The 20526-nt window shown below is 42.0% G+C and overlaps 1 protein-coding gene across 9 annotated transcripts in view; it reads left to right on the top strand.

Moving 5' to 3' along the window:
• Positions 1–19937, top strand: part of LOC148326148 (receptor-type tyrosine-protein phosphatase mu) — a 137178-nt gene extending 117241 nt beyond the window's left edge. For 8 of the 9 annotated variants that reach the window (XM_088310845.1, XM_088310840.1, XM_088310837.1 and 5 more), the window contains 12 exons: positions 1505–1541; positions 7440–7537; positions 9171–9287; positions 9513–9667; positions 9955–10090; positions 12492–12641; positions 13217–13390; positions 13723–13854; positions 15853–15978; positions 18199–18362; positions 18914–19049; positions 19240–19937. In XM_088310845.1, coding sequence (XP_088166971.1) covers positions 1505–1541; positions 7440–7537; positions 9171–9287; positions 9513–9667; positions 9955–10090; positions 12492–12641; positions 13217–13390; positions 13723–13854; positions 15853–15978; positions 18199–18362; positions 18914–19049; positions 19240–19293 — 1479 coding nt within the window. In that variant the 3' untranslated portion in view covers positions 19294–19937. The remainder of the gene's footprint in view (positions 1–1504; positions 1542–7439; positions 7538–9170; positions 9288–9512; positions 9668–9954; positions 10091–12491; positions 12642–13216; positions 13391–13722; positions 13855–15852; positions 15979–18198; positions 18363–18913; positions 19050–19239) is intronic. The other variant, XM_088310838.1, reaches the window with a different exon arrangement.
• The last annotated feature ends 589 nt before the right edge of the window (positions 19938–20526 follow it).

Here is a 20526-nt window from a genome sequence, read left to right as displayed (position 1 = left end):
TTGCGGTTTGTCATGTTTTAAGCCGTGCAATTTTAATGAGATTTGCGTGATTTCTTTAAAAACGTGCAATTTTCTTTTCGATTTACGGCAGTCTTACTTTTGCAACGTGTGGCATTTATGGCAGTCATATTTAATCGGCACATTTTTTGAGTGCTTCACTGACGTTTTATTTTAACCTAATCCAGTTTTTCAGGAGATTTACCGTAGTCTTGTTTTTAGTGGTGCATCTTTTACGGGATTTACGGTTGTCATATTTTAGCGAGTGCAGCTTTTATGGGATTAAAGATAATCATATTTTTGCCAGTGGAACTTTTGGGAGAATTACATGATTCGCTTTATTTTAACATTATGCAACTTTTGAAACTTGTGAGTGGGGATTTATGGTATCCTAATTTTATGATGCGCAATTCTTATGGGATTTAAGGTAGTTTAATCTAACTAGCTCAATTTTGGAGGATTTATGGTAGTTTTAATTTTTACATTTTTGTCAGATTTATTTTAGCTAGCATAGCTATTATCGGATTCATCGCAGTCTAAATTCAACCAGTGCAGCAATTATGGAATTTATTATTATGTAATTTTAAACCTCTGAAGCTTTTGCCGATTCTCATTTCGTAGTCCCTCCAGCGCTTATTTGTAGAAAAAGTGGGATGCATGTAACAGTTGCATTTGCGGCTTTGACGTTCCCATTAGCAGCCGTGTGCTAATTCAGTCAGAAAATACAAATAAAGGCCTGCGGGTGGACGCTCCTGCCTGCTGAACGTTTCAGGCAGGCTGCACTGATAACGGGCGAGAATGCGTGGCGGTTCGAAAAAACAACATGTAAATGATCACAGCTGCGTTTATAAAAAAAAAACAAACCCTCAAACAGCCATGAAACATGTTTGATTCCCTTTTGGACGTGCGATTTATTCCACTCTTGACCTTCTTCTCCTTCGGCGTCCATTTCCTCACCTGACAAGCGTCTAATGCGGCAACGCTGCCTGACAGGACGTCACATGAAAGCACAAACAAGATAAAGGAGTCATTAAAAATGGAGGAGAGCGAGCGAGGCATCCTTTTTTTTTTTTTTTTGCGTCCGCGTGCGTTCGTCAGAGTCCGGGCTTGATTGAATATGAGGGAGGAAGGTGATGATGATGATGATGGGGGGAAGGAAGCCTTTAAGTCCTCCTGATGTTTTGTTTCCCGCCTGGCGTCTCCGGGGAGAAGACAAGGAATTGGGCAAACGCATCTTGGAGGGATTAGCGTAATCCCGCAGACTGGAAACCCGTTGTGAAGACGGATGCTGTTAGTCGTATCGCAGGGATTATCGACACTTTGGCGCCTCGCTCCAGAGGTGTGCGAGTGCGTGCGTGTGTGTGTGTCTCACATTCCTGATCAGTGTGTAGATGTCCACGCCGACACGATTGCACATATTACCTGATAAAAACACATTTTATTCTGATGTGTCAACATATTTTTGTTTCTTATGTTTTCCTTTTTTTTTTCTCACTTTTTTTTTCAGGGTTACCACAGACCAAATCATTACATCGCCACTCAAGGTAAGAAAAAAATGGATACAGACTGTAATTGGGATGAGGCGTGATGTTTGGCACTGCAACAAAAATTAAAGAGACGAAAATAACCTGGCTGAGGGCACTTTAGATTCAAGCCCAACTCCTGGACTGCTTAACTGTTTTAAACATCGAAACAGCAAGTCAGAGGAATTGAGTAAAGATCGGTGCCGGAGCATGTCAAGCTAAAAGGAAAGAAAAAGACGATAGCGGGCTTTCTTCTTTGAGGCCCGATTTGTTTGCCGCCTAAACAGGCTGCTTTAGAAATCAAAACAGAAAGTCATCAAGAAGTTAAATTTGGTGAAGAAAGATTTGTAAGGAAAAATATGACATAACTACGTTCTTTAAATAAAAACTCACGACACAAACAGAAGTTATCTGGGAAGATGTCGAGAAACTCAACATAGTGGAGGCAACTTTTGACTCAGTCCCAACTAGTGTGCTGCCTAAACAAGCTGTTTTGAAAATCCAGGCGTGACATAAATGAGTTTTGAGTGCTGGGAGAAGATTTTGCGATAAAAATGGTGTCTGATGCTCCTGATTCAGGTCAAACTAAATCCGCTGCCTAGACGGGTTGCTTTAAAAATGTTAACAAGACATTAGTGAATTTTGGAAAAAAAATAACATGGCACAGGGCACTTTTAATTCAGGGCCGACTAATGTGTTTAAAAATAGAAAACCAAATAGAAACCAAAGGTGTAGGACAAATGCGTGACGATTCGTGCGGAAATATTTCGAGCTTCAGGTGGGCAAGACAACTTGTCAGCAGCCACTTTTGATTCAAGCCTGACCCCTTTTTCTGACTAAATCTGCTGCTGTAGGAATCAAAATAAAGTTAACAGGAAGTAAAATGTGATGCGGAAACAATTTGAGCTACAGTAAAAGGAAACGTAATAAAATGGCAAATTCATCCCTGACTAGTTTGTAAAAAGACGACAAGAAGTGTAAAAATAAATTGAAGGTAAACAGGAAATGAGTTTTCAAGTTAAATGAACTTGGCAGAATTTTTTTCTTCAGGCCCGACTAGTTCTTTGCCAAAACGGGTTGTTTCACAAATCATCCCAAAAGTAAAAGGCAAGTCAATACTTGGTCCCGTGTGAGCTAATTTGCTTAAATAAACGTGACAGAGGAGACTTTTGAGTCAGGCCCGTCTAGTTTGTGGCCTCCAATGAAAAAAAAAGAAAAAGTACGAAACCTGTGCTGTGTTATTCACGCCGCCAGACTAAAACTTGAAGCTCACTTTATCCTGCGCATGTGCGTGCGTGTGCGCTCGGGGGGGGGATGCTGCGGCATGCATCGTCATGCTCTCCGGTCCATCTGCGTGACGGGAACAATTAATCGGGTTGCTGGAGGAATAAATAAATAAAGAAAATAAATGGATTATCTGACATGTGCGTGCACATTTCGTCACTGTGTTTCTCCGGCCGGAGGATTTGCAAGGCGACGAGCACTTAGCGCCACCCTGGAGGTTAACGATTGACTGATGCTCAATCGTTACCAATTTAGTGCCTCATGTACCCGGTGCGGGGTTGCGTGCGGGTTTGGAAATTGTGTACACTACTTTAATAATATATAAAAAAAAAAAAAGTAGTCAGGATCTTTTTTTTGTATTTGTTGTCGAGCGAAGAGGAGGCCTTAATGCATTCACAAGCTGCTCGGGGGGTGCTGGGAGTTGCATAATTAGCTGTTCATTAGCGCGGCGCCGCTACTCCTCAGCGTCTCAATTAAAGCAGAGCCTCTGTTTGCTCACCAGACGTGCTCGCATCACGCTGACCGTCCAGCCAAACACACGTACTGTACGTGACTAATCCGCCTCCTCTGGATCAATTTAGCCACTTTTGATCATTGAGGGGTTTGGGCGATCGCGTGAAATGTTGCGTTGGCACCACAAATCCAATGTGAGCACATGTTGAGCTGAAAGAATAAGTAGAACATGGCGCAAACCCGACTAGTGTGCTGCCTGAAATGGCTTTTTTAAAATTCAAACGGAAAAAAAATAATAATAATTTGATTCAGGCCCGACTAGTTTGCTTCCCGTAAGTGAAAGCGAGGGGAGTCAAGTTTGTTGCAGGAAAAATCGAAATAACAGAAGATGTCCCGTTTCTTTCAGGCTCTGACATGTTGTCTGCCTAAACGGGCTGCTGCCAAATGAAAATCAAAAGTAAACAAAAGAATAAAAATAACATGACAGAGGACGTTATTAATTGACGTTCAGTGGATTTCACACCCAAAAAGCCCAACGTAAAAGTTAAAACAGAACTGAAAGTGAGGGAATTTCTTTTTATTTTTGCAGGAACGTCTTGAGCTAAAAAGATAAAAGGAACGCGTTTAATTCAAGCACGACTGGCTACATATTCCGCCGAAATGGGCTGCGTCGAACTCAAAATGGAAAGTTGCAAATGCAACAAAAATATGCCGAGCACTTTTCATTCAAGTCCGACTTAGTTTTCTGGTCCATTAGCCTTTTTTCCTCCCAACCCGACTGTAAACATCTGTATTCTCCAGGAGAAAGAGCGCAACCTCCTTTTAGGAATTTTTGGCCGACAGCGAGGAGGCCTGACACGGAAGCAAAACGAGAATCGCAGAATTGGCTAAACCGATGAAAAGCGGCAAATATGGCCGAGAGCGTTTCTCATTAGCTTTCGGGGCTACCGATGACTCCCTCGGCGGCGTCAACGGGGCGACGACAGGTGCGGCAGCTGTCACTCCATTAAAAACTCCTCATCTCCCAAGCTTGCCCGCTTATTACATATTTTGATGCATTGCGGCTCATTTACTCGCCATGGTTAACGTCTCACCTTGGTGCATTTTCATGTGGCGCAGATCTTTTCAAGCAGAACGCCACTTTTTTTTCCTCTTGGGTCAGTTTCTTGCATGGATCAGGGTAAGATCTAATCCCAAATTCTGTGATGAAAGTATCGGCAAAATTCCCTCAATCAAGATTTTTCAGGATCTCAGTGATTCTGAAAGTGTGGCTCCCCCTAGTGGAATGCAAAAGAATTACTGCTTATTACTGCCCAAGTACTGTTCAGTTTTATTTAACTTTTTAGTACACTACATTTGCATTAAATCTTTAAGAAATACCTTTAACATTTATTTAGGTAATTATTTTATCATACTTGATATTATGTTGTTATTAATATGACTGATATTGATTTATGTGATGACACAGATGAATTGCCTTGACGCCGCTGAAGTAACGCCGCAGCAACCCTCGCAATGCAAATGACGGCACTCATGTTTCAGAGGAATGCATCTTCAAACTTTACAGAAAAAGGAAACAAAAAAAAAAAAAATCCGCTCTCACCTTGGCGTTCCCCGAGCGAGCGAGCGTTCAAACGCTTCCGCTTCTTCCTCTTCAATCTCAGAGAGCGTGAGCGAGCGGCCCATCGGCAAGGTTCTCCGCTGACGACGAGCAAAATAGGCACACGCGTCTCATTAGCGGCGCTAATGTGCTCACGTTAGCGTGTGGCTGACTTGATCACTGAAGAATTCACCTGAAATAAAGAAAGTCATCAAACTTCGCTACAATGCCAAGGCCACACGCGATAATGATCTCTCGCATTTAGCAGCTTCAAATCAGACTCCTTGTCTTTCCGAGCAGGACTTTTTTGGGGGTACACATTGCCATTAAATATAATGTGGAAACAGATTTTGGCGGCTGAATTTTTAAATTATTACAGCGGCCGCTATCAAATTTAAATTGATTCTAAAATAGGGCTGTGACAAACGATTCTTTTAATAATCGATTATTTTGCCGATTAATCGGTTCCATTCAACAATGAGAATCACAATTCATCGAGCCTGAAAAAAAACTTTGAATATTTACTATCGAGATGCTGAAATTCTGTGGATTTGGGGAATTTTACGTCTCTAAATGATTAATCCGACTCCCTGTCTCTTTTGACGTTTAGCTTCTTGAGAATTTTTTGTGGGTCTACTGACAATAGGCATTGCGATTATCGGTACAGTTTATGCTGCTACCGAAAACAGGTTTTTGGTGTTGAATTTTTTAAAAAAATATTCCAGACCTAAAATCTTCACCCAAATATCTCTAAAATGGTCGGACATGGGTTTTAAGGCACCTGAAACACTGTTTATACGATTTGCTAGGTCCTGCTGTTTTGGGGAGCAACCAAGTTCAAAAGAGCCTCTCGCCATTAGGACTATGGGTAATTTTATCCGTCTCATAATATTCAAATCAATTCTCGGTTGAGTTGTTGGTGTTAAAGAGCCTTCCTCTATCGGTCCCCGCACGCATATGGAACAATAAAGTCCTCCAGGATGCAACTTGGCACCAGAAGCCCACTAAATGATGATTTTTCTTTTTTACCATAATCATAATAATGCCAAGTGCTCGTGAGCTACCTACACACCAGCTGTCCCGCTTCTTTGTCACCCAAAACTCCTCTTTTCCTCCTCCCTCCCACGGGGAAGACAAGTGTGGGAGGTGGTCGGGTGCGACGCTGCCGTTTATCCAAAATTCTTCTTTTGTTTTATAATTTTTTTTTTTTTTTAAATATACAAGACAACAAGCTCAGGGTATTTGTTTTATATTTGTCGATCTAGAAAAGAAGAAAAAGAATAAAACATGAGGTCACCTCGCGCTCTTCTTTTTAAAATAAATACAAAGTCCATGTAGGCAAGAGTGAAAAACAATTAATCAGTCAAAAGCGACAGATTAGAGTGTTACAATCAAGAACAAAAAAAAAAAAGACCTAAAATGGCTTCTGAGCGGCACGATAAATTCAATCTGACATTTTTCACGTCAGTAGCGAGACTTAAAATGTTTGCTGCATGCTTTGAATAGGGGGAGCAAATTAAAAAAATAAATAAATACTCCAAATTGATATAATTACGTCAAAGACACTAATTTGTTTATTGTTTTTCTTCAAGTATGTGTCGTCATCGATGCTGCACGATGTTGTGTATTTGTTTATATATTGTCTCACATTTTGGCCTTGTTTTCGACCTGGTTCTCATCGCTGGTAATTATTTTGCACTCGGTCTCCTCGTAAAACGACGAGTTCATTTTAATAATCAACTTTGAGTTTGCTCGCATAAATAATTTTCCTAATTTCTCCAGGTAATTGCTGTTGATGGGGGGCTTGTGTGTCGACTTGATTTGCATACCCTAATTAATTTGTCATAATTTCATGTCACTCGCGTGCTTGATTAAACTTATATTCATCATTCTAATTAACCTGAATAATTCTAAAGAGTAAACTTGCCATTAATTGACAATTGAAGGCGTGAAACTATTGCCGCTATGAATGAAACGCTACATAGTAGGTTTGCACCTGACGATTGTTTTGATAATCGATTAATCTGTTGATTATTTTTGATTCATCAATGAATCGCTTTAAAAAAAAATTTGCATCCCTCCGTTGAAAAACAGCAAATTGTTTCAAATTGACAGGATGGAAATTGCACAAACGTAAATTAACAATAATTTCAGTTTATTGTTTGCCAAAGTAAAATCCAATGTTTGTATAAATCATATTTTTTTACTGGGGGGAAACACAACGATAACGCGTTTGCTTTCATGGAAGACTGCCGAAATCAGAATATTTACGATTGAGATATTCTGAGATTTGGACCATTTTATATTCATTAAACAAGGTCTTTAAACAATTAATCGATTATCAAAGTAGTTCGATTAATTTGATAATCCATTTGTTGGTGTTTAATCAATTATTTGTTACACCTCTATTACATAGCCAGAGGTATTAGGACAACCTTCTTCAATCAATATAAAAGGTGTTGAAAATTTGCTTTGAATGGCAGTTACTGCCATCTCCTGGACAAATATGAAAATTGCAGCTTTGCCCAAAAAAAAAAAATACATTTTCCGTCATTTTTCTTTCGTTTGCTCTACATCTGCAGGCCCCATGCAGGAGACGGTGTTGGACTTCTGGCGAATGGTGTGGCAGGAGAATACGGCGGCCATCGTCATGGTGACCAACCTGGTGGAAGTCGGCCGGGTGAGTAGCACGCATGCCACACGTCCAATGCTGGTCACGTCACCCCTTCTGGGCTCCTCGTGTGGTTGCGATTGGACGAAAATGAAAGCAGCTGGGAGGGTTGAGGAGAACAGTTGATATTCTTTAAATATTGCACTTGATGTTATTATCTCCCGCGGCCTTAATGTGGTGCACTGAGCAGCGTTGAAGAGCTGCACCGAGCAGTTAATTTAAGCGCCCCGGCGGCCGAAAGGTGCTGAGAAACAAGCGCACCTTTTCACATTCTGCTGATTTTGCAGCGTCTCAGAGCTGCTCAATGATTCACGGTGATCTCTCGCCCGCCCGCCCGCCGCTCTCCTGGTACCTCATTAGGCCGCTTTTGCGCCCGCCGAGCCCCGCCCCTCACCTTCTGCACACCTGCTTAGCGGCGGCGGGCGGCGTCCTCCGCGCCCCCGCGGGGGTCCCATGAGCGTCTGCTATATGATCCCCGGCCAATGGCGGCTGCCGCCGCACAGTCGAGCTCGCTCGTAAAGTCGCCGAAGCGGAACGCAGCGGGCCATCTGCTCGGTGCGCTGGCCTGATGAATTTTGGGAAATCCTGCCGCACACACTCAACGGCGCAAGGAGGCGGGCCGTGGTGCACCTTGATGTATGAGATAGTCGGATTTTCATTTGGAAGAAGCGAGCAAATTCACTTGCATTCCCGCCGTTTTTACCCCATAGGAAATAATGTGTTAGGCGCCACCTTGCACAATGAAAATAAACACATTTACTCGAAAAAACAAAAATCTGTTTAGCACCGAGTCGCTATAGCGTGATCATTCTTTGTCAGGTTACCAATGACAACACCTGAAAATATGCATGTCATGTGATTGTCATCTCACAATAATCGCCAACTTGCACAATAGAAACAAACAAACATAATGACTGGAAAGAAGACCCCCAAATGAGGCCAATTGCCACAGAGTGGAGCGGGTCATTGCGTCATCTGAATAGCTGCAAGTGGCCGTCGACCGGGGCGGGGGGGGGGGGTCGTCAACCCCCACTTTAGTGTGTGTGTGCGCGCGCGAGTGCGTGTTCTCAAATTCTCATTTCACTGCTAACCAGTTCACGGGCCCCTCTGAGGAGCCGTGAACGCGGTTCTTCGTCGTCTCTCCATCTCCCTCACTAGCAACAGTTTAATTGAAGAAGAGGAGGAAGATGAGGAGGAGGGCGGGTAATTCTGCACTCTTATTATGCCTAATACCAGTAATATTTCCACTGGAGTGTTTTAGATTCCTGTAGGGAAATCTGTTCTTAACAGCCCAGGGTTTATTATTTCACATCATTATTGGACCGCCACCTCCCTCCCCTCATGCATTTTTCCATGTTCTCTCTCTCCCCGGCCGCTCAAGTTCTGTACCATTTAACTCATTTTCACATGGCCGAAGCGCCGTCGGATGAAAAGCAATAACTTGCGAATGAAGTCCCCCCCCCGCCTCCTCCTCCTCCCGCTGCTGATTTTACAAGGGGCCGCCCGGCTCATTCCGACGTGCCCGAAGAGCCGGGACATCAGGCGGCGGCGTGTCGTGCCAATTATCCTTTTTACAACCGCTGCACTGTGCGGCTTTACTGCGCTCATCAGAAGCGATTTATGGCGTCTTTGTCTTTTTCAGGTGAAGTGTTGTAAATACTGGCCGGACGACACGGAGATCTACAGAGACATCAAGGTGACGCTCATCGAGACGGAACTTCTCTCCGAGTACGTCATCCGCACCTTCGCCGTGGAAAAGGTAACGCTAAGTATCTGAGGTGGGCACTTGACCCTTTTTTTTTTTTTGCCGGTCAGTCCCCCGTCCTCCGACCGCGATCTCAGTACAGTTCCGGCCTCGACCCTCCGGCCTTATTCATAAAAATTGTCCCCCCCTCCCCAATGTTATTACTCGTGAATACATGCATAACTACTATTTTATAACGTGTGTTACCATGGCGACCGCCTGTCCATCACCATCCCTCAGCGAGGCGCTCACGAGATCCGGGAGATCCGTCAGTTCCACTTCACGGGCTGGCCGGATCACGGCGTGCCATACCACTCCACGGGGCTGCTAGGCTTCATTCGCCGCGTCAAGTCCAAGACCTTGAGCAACGCCGGGCCCATGGTGGTACACTGCAGGTACAACAAGCAAGGTCACCTATTACCACGTTGTGTATTTTAAAAAGTAAAAACTAAAATAATAATAATAAATACTCTACTCTAGGACACATCAAAACGGTCTATTCCCTCAGTCTTGCCTGACAGGCAAATCTAACGGTGCCAGTAAATGTCACACAAAATGTTAACATTCAAAATATTGATGTCTGTTAGTCAGCAGTTAATCAGTAACGCCACGCTCAACCCAGTTTCACTATCATGTTTTGACGCAAAATATCAAACGAGTGTTTTTTTTCACTTCTCCGCAGCGCCGGCGCCGGTCGGACGGGCTGCTTCATCGTCATCGACATCATGCTGGACATGGCGGAGCGCGAAGGCGTGGTGGACATCTACAACTGTGTCCGGGAACTGCGATCGCGCCGCGTCAACATGGTCCAAACCGAGGTAGGCCGCCTCCGGGACCTTGGGGGATGCCGCTGGGAATTGGGGGGTTTTGGACATGCTTTGCCACAAAAATGACAGGGTGGAAAAGGAGGACCAAAGTCTGACTGGCACACTTGGCGCAAATCACTGATTTCGATGAATACAAATATCATAGCTCACACGTTTGATCAGTCACCTGTTGCTAGGCAGAATTTAGGGCTCAATTGCCGCACTTGCAGCGGGAGAGCAGAATCATATCGTATCACTTTCATGACTTGATCAGGGTTATTATATTTTAATTCATGTAAATGTGGGTTCCTACTTTCACCTGAGCGCACCTCACAAAATTCTTTTATTGCGGCGGGCGCACGCTCGCTTGGCATGTCTCGCTGTCATAAAAGAGCTTTGGAGCCTTATAAGCGGGCAAAGGACTTTCCTGAACGCCGGCCATCTGCCACCACTTGAACGCATCGTTTGCTCGTAATTCCTTTTAAATCGGCAAGCGTCGTTGGGCTTAATGGCAAAACGTTTCAGTGGCGCTGCTTGCCCTGACTCACTTTTCTTCAAGTTCAGTGACCTTCAAAGTGTCACCCCCTCCACCACCCCTTTTTTTTTCCTTCACCCCTCGCAGGTGTTTCTTCCTTGGCAGCCCGCTTCGCAGTGATTGGCTGCTCCGAGTTTGTAACTAAATGTTTTCCATTTTAATGTGTAACTTTTTAATTATGGAACATTTAATTCCATCTGAAAATATATATAGATATAATTTTGGTTGTATTTGAATACAATACTTTGAATTAGAATTCATTATTATTGTTATATATTTATATCTATTAAATTTATCTCTTAAATGTTTTTTGTGGTTCTGTCGATTTTTTTTTTACTAACGTAGAAAATAACCAAACTCCAAAATTTGTCCAAATTATTTTTTTAATACATAACATGATATTTAAATCATCAATTGATCGTACTACAATTATAGAATAATTTCAATATTTAAATTTTTGGGGGGTTTCTGGTTGTGGCCTTATTTTTTATTTTTTTTTTTTATACAGAAAATCACAAAATAAAAAGTAAAAAATAATGTGTAGCATTTTCTAAAATGTTTAAAAACAACAACAAAAATCCTGATTATTATTTGAATAATTGTATATTAATATATATTTATTTTGGGGGTTCTTTTAATTTTTTTTTTTTAACTGTAGGTTTTGCAATATATACAATCATAGAATAAATTACAAAGAATGATAAACTATTAATATAGCATATAATTAACTTTTTTGATTTAATAGATTTTATATAATAACAATTATTAAATAATTTATGAAATAATCTCGATTTTGTTTTGTTTAATCGGACAATGGGGTGCTGCTCAAGCACCACCCATCCTGACTCACTTCTCCTAAAAGTTCATTGACCTTCAAAGTATACCAAAAGTGCATTTTTGTTTTATTTTGTATTTTTTTTTGTTTTATTCTCAGCCTTGCAGGTGTTTCTTGCTCATCCACACGCTCCACCACGATTGGCCGGAGCTAGTTCGTAACGACGCGGCTCTCGGTTGTATTGCGGTTCGAGCGCCGCAGCAGCGACAACTCTGCGTTACGATCAAAAGGTCGCATTGCAGATGAGGTTTAGCGACGACACGTGTTTTCTCGTGATTTCCCCCTCATCGCTGACCTTGTGCATGCGTGCGGATTTTACCGGGAGACGACAAGCGGGTGTCGGCTGAAAATGTCACTTCAGAACAGATTTCCATCAAGCCCCAAGCGCTGTCACCGTCACAGAGGCTTGATTGATGGCTGCACGAGGAGACGGAAGCAGGATTTCCTGCTCCCTTTTTGCGTCTTTTGCGTCTTATGGTCACTGGCCACTTCATTAGGGACAATACTGGATATTATCGGGATAATGAAAAAGATAGATTCAGAACTCCATTTAGTTAAAGATTCCCTGTGTATAAATGGATAAAAAAAAAAAAAATCAGTTTTCATATTTGTATTCTTTTTACAAGTGCGGACAAGTGGTGCGCCAACTGTCAGCTATCGAAGGGCGTGCGTGGCTTTGAACAGAACAAAATATAAAGATGCTCAAAATGTAAACTGGCAACGGCCGGGGGTTGTCAGTGTGAATTTGGGTCGGGGGGGGGTTCTTAAAAGGTCAAAGTATTGGAGGTACTGTAGTTCCTGCAGTGATAACCAAGCGCAGCAAAATATGTCATGTGACCTTTCAAAACGCAACCAAAGACAAACATTAGTCAGAGTCAACAGCCTGGGGAGGCGCACGGGGAAGAACACGGTCAGTTCATGGAAAGGTCTCGAATGTTGCCCGTTAATTACGACGCGATTGAAATCAGACAGTTTTGGGCTCCTTGGCCCGTACAGTACTCGATTCCCTGACGGATTCGCAATGAGGATGCCCTGTCTCGCAGGAGCAGTACGTCTTCATCCACGACTCCATCTTGGAGGCGTGCCTGTGCGGCGACACCACCATCCCCGCCGGACAGTTCCGCTCCGTCTACTACGACATGAACCGTCTCGACCCGCAGACCAACTCCAGCCCTATCAAGGAAGAGTTCCGGGTAGGCCCAAATTGTCAATTCTATATACGAGTGCGTGCGTGTGTGTGTTTTATATATATATATATACACAGACAGAGAGAGAGAGAGAGAGAGAGAGAGAGAGAGAGAGAGAGAGAGAGAGAGAGAGAGAGAGAGAGAGAGAGAGAGAGAGAGAGAGAGAGAGAGAGAGAGAGAGAGAGAGAGAGAGATTGATTAAAACTGTCAGATAGTAACACAGGTGCGTTATTAATTTAATAGAATTAATGCAACTAACTACAACATTTCCCGAAGCACTTCCTTCCGAAGACACCAGCGAAAAAGCGAACAATATTCATCTCATCAACCTGTACTTATTCTAATTCTCCCGGCACACAGAAGCCCGCCAACCTGTTTTCTGGTTTGGTCATGTGACATTTTACACACGGCCCATTGGACTTACTGTATATTAATTGATTTAGCAACGCCAAAAGGCCACAAAATGGATGCCTTGAGGCTTAAAATGTCTTCACCCACTTTCAGTGGCTAGCGCATGCTAACATGCTAGCATGTTGGACGCTAACGAGCTTGCTGTGTTCTTTTTCCTTCCATTGATCCAGACGCTGAACATGGTGACACCCACGCTGAGGGTGGAGGACTGCAGCATTGCGCTGCTGCCCCGGAACCACGAGAAGAACCGCTGCATGGACGTGCTGCCGCCCGACCGCTGCCTGCCCTTCCTCATCACCATCGATGGCGAGAGCTCCAATTACATCAACGCCGCCCTCATGGACGTAAGAGATGAGCACCGTCTTAAATTCAAAAGAAAGGTTTTGTCAACAAGGGTGACCCACAAAATGATTAGCATGTGTTAGCAAACATTTAGCAAAGAAGAGTTTCTAAACGGTCATGGCCTCGAAAAGCGCTTTCCGTCCCTTTCGTGTCTCTTCGGTCAAAGCGCCCATCTGCCGTGTCAGCTTCGACTGCCAGATGGTGGCCGTGTCATCCTTTGGAGAAACATTCGCATTGAACATATTATGATAGCGTTTGTACTGGATGGCTGACGCTTGTGCACTCCAAATGATTCCAAACATCCCGACATATCTGTCGCAATTCATCCCTGCAGAGCTACAAGCAGCCGTCGGCGTTCATCGTGACGCAACATCCTCTGCCCAACACGGTCAAGGACTTCTGGAGGCTGGTGCTGGACTACCACTGCACCTCCGTCGTCATGCTTAATGACGTCGACCCCGCCCAGGTAGGCAAAAGTCTACACCTCAATTGGAAAAAAGAAATCTTGTCGAGGAAGAAGTAAAAGTCAGTCTTCTGCGAGAAAGCACAAAAATGTAAAAAAAAGCCTCCTCGAACAGCCGAACTCACTTTGGCGTTCGTCAGAGGCACTTGTGGCAGGTGTGAGTTTGAATGTGATTGCTTCAGACATCTACATTCCCACTGAAGAGGGTGTGCACACTTGTGCAAACACATTATCAGAGTTTCTCAAAGATTTTAAAGATTTTTCTTTTTTTTTTCTTGTGGCTCAGATAATGGATGGATGCAAGGTTTTTACTTCTTTCTTTTTTAATTGGATTAAAATTTATAAATGTATTAATAATTTTTTTTTATTAATTATGATGTCGAGCAGTCATGTGGAGTTACTTCAATAGATATATTTTAATAGCCTGAATTAATGTTTTCTAATTATTAATCTTTTAACATGCCCATCTCTATTGTGGCGTTAATTTGAATACTGATAGTAATTTTATTTTCCTACTTTCTATTTTGGAAATTTTAATGTTTTTTTTTTTTTATTCATTTTCAATTCTAACATTAATTGTGTGCATTTTATAAATTTTTTTGTATTGATTTAGACATTTTTCTTTTTTATAAAAGTTTGATTGTAATCACTTTCAATTATTCCGTGCTTTTTATGAATTTTTTTTTATACCCATTTCTACTGTGGACGAATAGAAAGTGAGCAAAACAACTCAAAGGGTTTAAAAGAAAAAAAATGGAGCAGCGTCTATATAAAACATTTAAAAAGAAATGTAGTCGCATTTTTATCAAATTCGCATATAGTTTATAATATACAGTACATTATATTCTAGAACCGTTAAAATTAATCTTACAATCTGAAAAGGCCAAAATACATCGAAAAGTTTGGAAATGTGGTAAAGTCCCAGCGGAGGCCTCGCTTTGTTGTGCAGCAGTGCACTGTGGGTAAAAAGCCCAACGCGCGCGTGTGTGTGCGTGTGTGTGTTGTCAATGAGCTGAGCGAGCAACTCTGGTCGCTCTCCACATTTCTCAGCCCGAGGCTCTGTCATAACACCCGCCCATCAAAGCCACCGTTCCTCCCACTCGTCGAGGGGGGGGGGGGATGGGGGGGGTCTTTCATTCAATATTCTCACTGTAGCCCACCGACGTGGGAAGGCAGGAAGTGCAGCTGTCGGTGGTGGAGAGGGAGCGTACCGTGTTCGCCATCAGCGTCTGTATTTGTGCTTGTCACACATCGGCACGCGCACCCCCACACACCCACACACACACACCCCCACACCCACACACACACACACCGTACTCACGCTTGCGAGTGTGTGCATTGTCAACTCTTCTCAAGTGGGCTTGTTTTCTCTTGTTTGTTCGCCGTGGTGTGACCGAGCGTCTCTCAGAGTGGCGTTCGCGTGTGAGTGATCCACAAGTGGGATACACTCGTGCAAAATACACACACACTCATTCATCTCCTGGGAAGGGGGAAAAGGAGGAAGCGACGTTTTAAACATGCAAATATGGATGATGCCTTCATTTGAGGGTTTTTTAGAGCAAAAGTCAAGTTCCAAATGTTCTTTTGCGACAGTGGAATAAGAATTGAGTAGAAAAATCAGTTAGTTTTTATCTATCTCAGGGGGCGGCCATTTTGTCCTCTCGAAATTTACGTCAAATGCCCAACAGTTCGCTAAACGAACGTCACGTGATCAGCCCCAAAAAAACGGGTGAGACGTGACGGTCGCAAGGCAAACCCGTTTTTTCTCGTGTTAACATTTTGGTAAAGAATTCCAATTTCTCCGAATTTTTTCTTTTAACTTTTTATTTTAATCTATTTTTCCCCTCCATTCTCTCAAAAATGGTAACTTTTCTTTCAATCCAATTTTTTCCACAATCTTGTTAAAAATGCTGACCTTTTGGGTCTTTGACGTTTTCACCCAAGTGTTGGCTGTCAATTTCGTCTGACCCGACCCACCGTGTGTTGCCCGTTTGTTTGTAGTTGTGCCCGCAGTATTGGCCCGAAAACGGCGTCCACCGTCACGGCCCCATTCAAGTGGAATTTGTCTCCGCCGACCTGGAGGAAGACATCATCAGCAGAATATTCCGAATCTACAATGCAGCGCGGGTAAATGCACCCAAAAATGTTTCGCTAGTTTTCTCTCCTTTTTTTTTTTTTTTTTGCTGGCTTTCCTCCAAACTTGTTTTCTTCTTGCCGAAAGTTATTCTGCCCGCGCACCTCACACGTCCCACTCAGTCGCCTCCATTTGTCCGTTCAAGCTGTGCAGAGGCCGAGGCCTTCTGTTCTTTAACGAGGACGCCGCCGCGTGGTTTTTTTTTTTTTTTCCCCAAAGGAGCGCAATCAGCATTGTCGGTGGAATTTGTTTTTAAAATCTGGTGTTTGGCCAATGTGGAAAAATACATTTAAAAATTAATAAGAATTATTAAATCATTAAAAGTAATGGGAAAAAAATACAAAATAAAGTAATTGAGGACTTTCTCATACCTTTTTTTTGTCGGAATAAAAATACTTTGCATGTTTGGGCCTCAAAAGTCATTTTCTTCATGAAAAGAAAACATTTTATACAATTTTTCGTTGGATTTAAAATATTTTTTTCAATCCTTTTTTAACTAAATAATTATTATTATATATTATTATTATTGTTATTATTATCATTTAGCAAAATATTTTTTTAATGACTTGTATTTTAATTTTTTAAGTAAAATGTTCTTTTAAGAAAACTTTGTCCGCCAGTACTACATTCCCTTCATTATTTATTTTCGTTTTTTTTTTCTTTTCTGCGCTCGGACCTTGATGGTGCAGGTTGTATGCAATGATTTCACTTCAACTTTAGTTAAACAACCGCTGTGAAACAAATAAATCACCCAAATATTTGCTAACGTCTTTTTCCACTTTTGAAAATGTTTTTTTTTTCCTCAAATCTTAAAGGGACAGTGTGTAGAACTGTTTGCCATCTAGTGGTGAACTAATAGAATGCAACGACCTAAGTTCGAAGCATGCGCTTACGACGGTGCCTCAAAGAGACCACACTTTGCAAGCCTGCCACCAAATTCTTCGGCAGAGGTGCCAGCAAAATGTCATCACAAACGACGTCTAGTATTCCCTCGAGTGACCAATTAAGCACATGCTGTTCTTATTGATCCAGCAAATTTGTGATCGGGTGATCGTGTCCTCCGCGTAGCAGAAAGATGGAGGCGAGGAATGTCAACGCTGTAAATGTAAATGAATAAAAAAATCGAAATATTCTACACATTGTCCCTTTCAATCTAAATCTAAAAGGAAAAACGTTGTTTTTCTCTTGAAACTAAATATTATTTTTTGAAGAAACTTGCTTTTAAAAAAAGATTCAAAATACACATTTTGTCATGATTTTGTTTTCCAAGTGTCTTTTATCTTTTCTGAGTTTTTAATCCAGTTAATTGTGCACTTATTTGTAATCAAATTGGCTGTCCATTTTTATTGATTATTGATAAAGAATGACGAAAGCCCAAAACCCACTTTTTCTACTTCCTTGTCGAAAAGAAATGTCCAAAGGTGACTTCAAACACAACCTGCGCACTGTTTGAAAGTTTTGATGACACTAAAGGTTTAGCGCGTCCGTGCTGCGTCCAGGCCAATCTAATCTTGCGTGATCGCTGACAGCAGATATTGATCGACGCGTCTGGGTGCGATTTAGAGCATCTGGATCTTTGCTGATTGTTTAACTGCGCGTCTCCCGCGGTAACCGTGCTCATCCATCAACGTTCGTCTCCTCGGTGGGACGACGCACTTAGCTTTTGCATCTCACGCACAACCACACGCACACACACAAGCAGAGGCCGCAACAAGGGCAGGCTACTTGGACTGTCGGCTCGGGTCAGTCATCACAATGCCATGTTGAGACTAGAGGAGCCACATAGAACAAATTATTGTAATGAAAATTTTTGGGTGGACTTCCCCTTTATTATTGCGTTTGTGGAATATGAATTAAATTGGGCGGCCATTTTGCCTTGTACTGCCACTTGCTATCAACTGAAAATGAAATCACAGTGCCTAAGTGCTCAGCTAGTGAATGTCACGTGACCACACCCAGAAAAAAGGTGAGCCGTTGCCTGAGCGTTGTGATGCCATTTTCAGTCGACTACAATTGACAGCAACCATGACTGATATGAAGATTCACTGTACAATACAATACGACTTTATTTATATACTATGAATGAAACGTCAGTTTCATTGCGCCACCGTGACATGTTCGGCAGTTCCATTGGTGTCCAGAAGCAGCCGAAACACCCACACGTCACTTTATGATTCTCACCCATCATGTTTGTGCTCTTTTGGCTTGGTCAGCCTCAGGACGGCTACCGCATGGTCCAGCAGTTCCAGTTCCTGGGCTGGCCCATGTACCGAGACACGCCCATGTCCAAGCGCTCATTCCTCAAGCTCATCCGGCAGGTGGACAAGTGGCAGGACGAATACGACGGCGGCGAGGGACGCACTGTGGTCCACTGTTTGTAAGTTCACCAACGGACATCATCAGGTTAGAGAGGAAAGAGCTCCATCTAGTGGCCTTACACATTTACTGCACCTGGAATTATTCCACCCAAGTCAAATGGAACGAAGTAAAATGGAACATCCATAATACAATAAATTCATTGTAAAATAATGAACAAATCATTCTAATTTAATGAAAGATAAATAGATAAATGTGTAAATTTGTGTAAAAACGTTCAAATAAAACAAAAATAATTATGAATAATAAAATAATTTGACTGATAAAAAGGAGAACCAATGCATTTTTTAGCAAAACACATTCAAATATTATGGATTCAAATAACAAGCACAATTATAATAATTTAATAATCAAATTATGGATACTGCTTTTTAATTAGTGAATTAAAAATATTCACCTCCGTTCATGATTTTATCCCTATAGGTGGAATGTAATTCACATTTGACCTACTTTTACTTTTATATTTTCATTTTTTTAAACTTGGCAAATATGTTCATGAATTATTGAAAGTATTCCGATGGCGGCAGGTTGAACTGACGAATTCTGTTGTAGGAACGGCGGCGGGCGCAGCGGGACCTTCTGTGCCATCAGCATCGTGTGCGAGATGCTGCAGCACCAGCGAGCCGTCGACGTCTTTCACGCCGTCAAGACGCTGAGGAACAACAAACCCAACATGGTGGACCTACTGGTGAGCCCCTTAAAGCATTGCAGCATAGATGCTAATTAGCATTAGCATTAAGCTAGTTTTTCTAACTTTGGGCAGTTGTGCTGTTTTGCACAACGTCTAATTATGGATTCAGTGACCATGTTGTGTCTACGGGTGTAAGAACTCTGTTGATTTTGAACTCGCTGCTCAAAATGTCCCCTCCCCATTGCAGGAGCAGTACAAGTTCTGCTACGAAGTGGCTCTGGAATACTTGAATTCCGGCTAACTCGGAGACTGACACCCCAAAGACTTTGAAGAAGTGTCCGACGTGCCAAGTGTGCTGTTCGGCTCGAGCTGACACACACACACACACACACCCCGCTACACGCACACACCAAACTACACGCACACACACACATATGCATACACACTGTTTTGTTCGTCCCCACAATGACCTGCGCTTGTTGCCTTGATCCCGAACAGGACAACGAACGCCAAACATTTACGGAATGGGAACGTGTTGTTCCGCGTGTACATAATGATATGGTCTCTTTTCCTCGTTTTTCTTCATTTTTTTTTTCTTCATTTTTATTTTTTTTTTAAGCTGCGCTGGCGATTAATTGATTAAAACATCAAAAAAGAAACAAAAAAAAAAGTGGCTGAATGTTGCACCGAAGTCGCGACTCGTGTACGTCCGCTTCTTTTCCATGTACGGGGGACCCAAAGCTACTCTCTTCTCTTCGTGTGCATATTGTACAGATTTCTGTAGATTATTTATTATTTCTCGAATTTATTTGTGACTGGCAGTAAGTGAGTGACAATCATATGTTCATATAGTTTATGGACCATATCGTGTGCGTTTTCCTTTGGTCCTCGAGTATGACGGCTTGTAAAGAGAAAAACTGTTCTATAAATGTAATACAACATGAAGCGTGTCACGTGTGTTTTTTGTGTGGCTTTGCGGGTGGGGGTGCGTGTGCGTGTGTGTGTGTGCGCGCGCGCGTGTGTGGATTGCATTGTGTGGAACGTTGCATGATAGGGACATCTGTTGGACAATTTTGGAACTGCACACTATCTACGAACTTGTATTTTTTTTCTCAACACTGGTCAGCAACTAATTCAAATCAAAGATTGCTTCATATTTCCCCCAATTTATTTTTGATATTGATTTAAAAAAATGTCTTTACTTTTTTTTCCGAGCACATCAGGTCTTTGAGATATTTTCTGTTGATGTTTGTAAGTTTGACCTATGAAAGTCTGCGCAATACTGATTTTAAGAACTAAACACATAATTCATGAAGATTACAAAATATTACTTTTGTTAATTTTTTTGTAGTGGTATTTTGTTTTTCTTCCTGATATTTTATTTTAAATATTTTTTTAGTTTTTCATTAAATTAATACATTTTATATATCTTTTTTTTCAATTGATCTATTTAGAGACTTTAAAACTACACGTTGATTTGTATTTCTTAAATTTAAACAAAAATCCTTTAAGTTGTATTGTGTTATTCTTATTA

This window comes from Idiotropiscis lumnitzeri, chromosome 12 (genome assembly GCF_059441095.1).
Source record: "Idiotropiscis lumnitzeri isolate Australia: NSW breed Sydney's pygmy pipehorse chromosome 12, RoL_Ilum_1.0, whole genome shotgun sequence".
In the NCBI taxonomy this organism is placed as follows: Eukaryota; Metazoa; Chordata; class Actinopteri; order Syngnathiformes; family Syngnathidae; genus Idiotropiscis; species Idiotropiscis lumnitzeri.
The sequence above is the reverse complement of the archived record's forward strand: the minus strand, read 5'-3'. Positions and strand labels throughout refer to the sequence as shown.